Source organism: Pristiophorus japonicus, chromosome 7 (assembly GCF_044704955.1).
Source record: "Pristiophorus japonicus isolate sPriJap1 chromosome 7, sPriJap1.hap1, whole genome shotgun sequence".
In the NCBI taxonomy this organism is placed as follows: Eukaryota; Metazoa; Chordata; class Chondrichthyes; family Pristiophoridae; genus Pristiophorus; species Pristiophorus japonicus.
The window spans coordinates 231377023-231383022 of NC_091983.1; the positions used below are offsets into that span (position 1 = coordinate 231377023).

The following is a 6000-nucleotide window of genomic DNA, read 5'->3' on the forward strand; positions in this document are numbered from 1 at the left end:
TCTCAGGCTGCAGGTCTGGATGTTGGAGGTGGCAGAAATCTGTGACTACATCCTTGGTGACACGGAGCCTCCCAACACACTTCTCCTAGTTTAGGTGTAGGGATGAGAAGTGCTCCCTGAAGACACTCGGTGGGTAAGGCCTCTGCTGACAGCCATTCTCCCCCTCCTCCACCTCCCATTGTGGGCAGCTTGTCTTTGCTGCCACTGCTCCATCTCCCTGTTATGCTGCAGTGTGAGGGGGACTACAGGTAGAGCCCCCTTGACTGGCAGCAAGTGGTGTAGTCAGAGGCCTTCCAGTTCCAACTAATGCCTTCCCATGTCCAGCAGCACTCCCTGCATACTTTAACAATGTTATAAATGTTTTCCAACAAGCCAGTATTGATATGAACATTGCAAGAGCCAGTACAAGAGAAATAATCAACTGACCACAGTGACTAAACTTCAAAAGTACTTCATTGGCTATAAAGCGCTTTGAGAAGTCCGGTGGTCATGAAAGGCGCTATACAAATGCAAGTTGAATGTTTCCCTTTAAATAGCACTGGTGGGGTCCCTCGTGTAGCTGATCACATGTCCAGCTGTGTGTGTTTCGGAGAACCGTTGTTTGGGACGGCGATGTCCAAAATGGCAGGTCATGCATCAAATCAGCATTGCACGCTGACTGACGTCACGATCTGCCGACTCTGCACACGGCCTGCACAAGCTCGTCCTGCCCGTGTTATCGCTCGCACCAAGATGGCGACCAGTGTGGGCCACGCCGGAAGTGGGTGGAAGCGAGGCAGCCGCCATTTTTTCCCCCTAACCCAAACCGGCCTTAACTGCCGGCGCTAAGGTGCCAAATTTCAGGGCCCAGGAGTTCATTCAGACTCCAATACTCATTGTTAGATCTGGTATTCTGAGACCAGGAATCCATTCAGACTCCCCCCCCACACACACACACACAGGTAAATCTGGGACCCTGAGACCAGGAGTTCATTCAGACTCCCCACACACACACACACAGGTACATCTGGAGCCCTGAGACCAGGAGTCCATTCAGACTCCCCACACACACAGACACACACACACACACAGGTAAATCTGGAGCCCTGAGACCAGGAGTCCATTCAGACTCCCCACACACACACTATGATTAGAGAAGATGGTTCCAATTGTGGGAAGGGCGCAAAACTAGGAAATCATCAATCGAAAATTGTCACAAATAAATCCCGTAGGAAAGGAGAAACTTCTTTACCCAGAGAGTGGTTAGAAAAAGAAAAGAAAAAGAAAGACTTGAATTTATATAGTGCCTTTCACGACCACCAGACGTCTCAAAACACTTCTCAGCCAATGAGACCTGGGTGATATGGTACATCAGTCATTGAAGTTTGTCATGCAGTTACAGCTGGTGGTGAAGAAGGCAAATGGCATGTTGGCCTTCATAGCTAGAGGATTTGCACATAGGAGCAGGGAGGTCTTAATACAGTTGTACAGGGCCTTGGTGAGGCCACACCTGGAATATTATGTTCAGTTTTGGTCCCCTCATCTGAGGAAGGGCGTTCTTGCTATTGAAGGAGTACAGCGAAGCTTCACCAGATTGATTCCTGGGATGGCAGGACTGACATATGAGGAAAGACTGGATGAACTGGGCTTGTATCCACTGGAATTTAGAAGAATGAGAGGGGATCTCATAGAAACATAAAATTCTGATGGGATTGGACAGGTTAGAGGCAGGAAGAATGTTCCTGTTGCTGGGGAGTTCCAGAACCAGGGGTCACAGTCTAAGAATAAGAGGTAACCATTTAGGACCGAGATGAGGAGAAACTTCTTCACTCAGAGAGTGGTTAACCTGTGCAATTATCTACCACAGAAAGTTATTGAGGCCAGTTCATTAGATATATTCAAAAGGGAATTAGATATGGCCCTTACAGCCAAAGGGATCAAGGGATCTGGAGAGAAAGCAGGAAAAGGAAACTGAGGTTGAATGATCAGCCATGATCTTATTGAATGGCGGAGCAGGCTCGAAGGGCCGAATGGCCTGCTCCTGCACCTAATTTCTATGTTTCTATGTTTCTATGGAGTGCAGTCACTGGTGCAATGTAGGAAACGCGGCAACCAATTTACACACAAGCAAGCTGTGTGGAACTCGCTACCAAATAGCAGAGATACATTTAAGGGGAAGCTAGATAAACACATGAAGGAGAAATGAATAGAGGGATATGTTTGACGGGGTGAGATGAAGAGGGGTGGGAGGAGACTCAAATGGAGTATAAACGCCGGCATGGACCAGTTCGGTCAAATGGTCTATTTCTGTGCTGTCGACCCGATGTAATTCTCTGAACCTCCTCCTCTCTCTCTGCTTGTTCCCTGCAGGTTCCCTCCTCGCCACTTTGGGAAGGTCTATGGACTGCTACTGGCTCTTGCGGGAATTGTAAATCTGCTCCAGTACCCTTGCTTCATTCTGGTCAAGGGACCCTTGCACGGTGACCCCTTGTATGTGAGTATCGGGAGGTCCGGGTCTCCCTGTGATCTGTGCCAGACAGTCACGGATACAGTGAGATAGAGAGAGACAGTAGGCTTTATAAATAGAGGCATAGAGTACAAAAGTCAGGAAGTTATGCTAAACCTTTATAAGACATTGGTTCGGCCCCAGCTGAAGTACTGCGTCTAATTCTGGGCACCACACGTTCGGAAAGACCTGAAGGCCTTGGGGAATGCAGAAGAGATTTCGGAGAATCTGGAAAAGCTGGGGTTTTTCTCCTGAGAGCAGAGAAGGCTAAGAGGAGATTTGAAGAAGTGTTGAAAAACCTGAAGGGTTTACATAGAGTAAATAAAGAGGAACTGTTTCCAGTGGCTGAAGGGACCGGAGGGACAGATTGGTAAAAGAACCAGAGGCGTCTGAGCAAACATTTTTTTCCACAACAAGTGGTTAGGATTTGGAATGCACTGCCTGGTAGGGTGGTGGATACAGATTCAAAAGTAACTTTCAAAAGGGAATTGGATAAATACTTAAAATGAGAAAAAATTGCAGGGATATGGGGTAAGAGCGGGGAGTGGGACTAACTGGATTGCTCTTCGAAAGAGCTGGCACAGACTCGATGGGCCGAATGGCCACCTTCTGTGCTGTACTATTCTATGATTCTATGATAAGGGTTTGAGATTGCTGTTGCCTGAACACAAACTCTCTGTTTGCCTTTTTTTGTCCCTCGTGACGCAGTTGAACATCGGATTAATCGTCCTGGTAACCTTGACATATGTCCATCCCATCAATGTTTACCTGCACTGCCGACGGGAAACCCAGCAGAGAGGCACAGTGAAGCACTACCGAGTCGAAGTGCCAGGCTTGGGAGAGACGGACGATCAACCTGTGTCGGGAAACGATATCTGAGCTGGACATCTGCTTGGGGTGGGAGGTGTCGGGGATGGTGTCAAGTGGGGGTGGGGTGGGGGGTGTTCTGGAGTGGGTGTGGGCAGGTGTAGTATGGGGGCTCATGGTTAGAGGGGTGCTCTGTACAGGTGTGGGTTTGTGAGCATGTAAGTTGGGAGATGGAGGGGGTTGGGGTTGGGTGTGTGGGGTATTGGGGTGTGGGTTTGGGGGCTGTAGATTGGGGCGTCGGGGGCCAGGGTTGGGGGGTGTATGGGGTGTTGGGGTGTTGGTTTGGGAGCATGTAGTTATGGGGGTTGGTGTTGGAGGGGATGTGGGGTGTTGGGGTGTGAGTTTGCAGGGGTGTAGGTTGGGGAATGGGGGGGTCAAGTTGGGAGGATGTGAGGAGTTGGAGTGGGTTTGGAAGGGTGCAGGTTGGGGAGGGTCAGTGTTAGGGGGATGTGGGGTGTTGAGGTGTGGGTTTGAGGTGGTGTAGGTTGGGGCTGGGGGTATGTGGGGTGTTGAGTTGTGGGTTTGGGGGGGTGTAGGATGGGGGTGGGGGGTGGGGGTGTGTGGGATGTTGGGGGGTGGGTTTTGGGGGGTGTAGGATGGGGGAGTTGGGGGGTGTTGGGGTTGAGTTTTGAGGGTGTAGGATGGGGGAGTTGAGGTTGGGGGCTTTTGGGGTGTAGGTTAGTGGGGTGTAGGATGGGGGGTGGGGGTGTTGGAGTGTGGTTATGGGGGTGTAGGATGCGGGGTGGGGGTGTTGGAGTGTGGTTTGGGGGGTGTAGGATGGGGGTGGGAGTGTTGGAGTGTGGTTTGGGGGGTGTAGGATGGGGGTGTTGGAGTGTGGTTTGGGGGGTGTAGGATGGGGGTGTTGGAGTGTGGTTTGGGGGGGTTTAGGATGGGGGGTTGGGGTGTTGGAGTGTGGTTTGGGGGTGTAGGATAGGGGGTGGGGTTGGGGGATGTTGAGGTTTTGAGGTGTGGGTTGGGAGGGTGTAGGTTGGGAGGGGTGAGGGTAAGCAGGGGTGAAGTTTGGTTTCAAGCAATTCCCAAACAAATCATTTACAAAAAAGATCAATTGGAAACAGTGCTGTTTCCCGGGATCCCGGAGAATGAGATCTTTTCTTCAGAAGACCGGGTCAGAGACAGATTATGGACAATGTTAATTCTTTATAAGCAAACATTTTGTTTTAATCTGTGGGATTATCCAATGCAAATAGTCCTCTTCTCCCCTCCTTCCCTCCCCTCTCTCCTTCTACCCTCCTCTCTCCTTCTCCCCTCCTCTCTCCTTCTCCCCTCCACTCTCTCCTTCTCCCCTCCCCTCTCTCCTTCTCCCCTCCTCTCTCCTTCTCCCCTCCTCTCTCCTCTCCTCCCCTCTCCTTCTCCCCTCCCCTCTCCTTCTCCTTCTCCCCTCCTCTCTCTTTCTCCCCTCCTCTCTCCTTCTCCCCTCCTCTCTCCTTCTCCCCTCCTCTCTCCTTCTCCCCTCCCCTCTCCTCCTCCCTTCCTCTCTCTTCTTCTCCTCTCCCCTCCTCTCTCCTTCTCCACTCTCTCCTTCTCCCCTCCCCTCTCCTCCTCCCTTCCCCTCTCTCCTTCTCCTCTCCCCTCCTCTCTCCTTCTCCCCTCCTCTCCCCTTTTCCCCTTCCCTCTCTCCTGCTCTCATTCCCTCTTTCCTTCTCCCCTCCCTCTCCCCTTCATCCCTCCTCTTTCTTTCTCCCCTTCCCTCTTTTTCTTTCCCGTTCCTTCCCTCTCTCTCTCTCTCTCTCTCTCCTTCCAAGGGACTGAATGTAATGTAGCCAAGTTTGCTGATGAGACAAAGATGAGAGGAAAAGCAATGTGTGAGGAGGATACAAAAAACCTGCAAAAGGACATAGACAGGCTAAGTGAGTGGGCAAAAATTTGTCAGATGGAGTATAATGTTGGAAAGTGTGAGGTTATGCACTTTGGCAGAAAAAAACGAAGAGCAAGTTATTATTTGAATGGAGAAAAATTGCAAAGTGCTGCAGTACAGCAGGACCTGGGGGTACTCGTGCATGAAACACATAAGGTTGTTATGCCAGTACAGCAAGTGATCAGGAAGGCCAATGGAATCTTGGCTTTTATTGCAAAGGAGATGGAGTATAAAAGTCTTGCTACAGTTATACAGGGTATTGGTGAGGCCACACCTGGAATACTGCGTGCAGTTTTGGTTTCTATATTTAAGAAAGGATATACTTGCTTTGGAGGCAGTTCAGAGAAGGTTCACTCGATTGATTCTGGGGATGAGGGGGTTGACTTATGAGTAAAGGTTGAGTAGGTTGGGCTTCTACTCATTGGAATTCAGAAGAATGAGAGGTGATCTTATCGAAATGTATAAGATTATGAGGGGGCTTGACAAGGTGGATGCAAAGAGGATGTTTCCACTGTTAAGGGAGACTAGAGCTAGGGGGCATAATCTTAGAATAAGGGGCCGCCCATTTAAAACTGAGATGAGGAGGAATTTCTTCTCTCAGAGGGTTGTAAATCTGTGGAATTCGCTGCCTCAGAGAGCTGCGGAAGCTGGGTCATTGAATAAATTTAAGACAAAGATAGACAGTTCTTAACCGATAAGGGAATAAGAGATTATGGGGAGCGGGCAGGAAAGTGGACCTGAGTCCATGAGATCAGCCATGATTTTATTGAAT

General features: G+C 49.9%; 1 protein-coding gene across 1 annotated transcript in view; it reads left to right on the forward strand.

Annotated features, from left to right (window-relative positions):
- The window catches only part of LOC139266691 (equilibrative nucleobase transporter 1-like), an 81387-nt gene extending 78023 nt beyond the window's left edge, over positions 1-3364 (forward strand). The window contains exons 11-12 of the mRNA XM_070884281.1: positions 2350-2473; positions 3194-3364. Coding sequence (XP_070740382.1) covers positions 2350-2473; positions 3194-3364 — 295 coding nt within the window. The remainder of the gene's footprint in view (positions 1-2349; positions 2474-3193) is intronic.
- The last annotated feature ends 2636 nt before the right edge of the window (positions 3365-6000 follow it).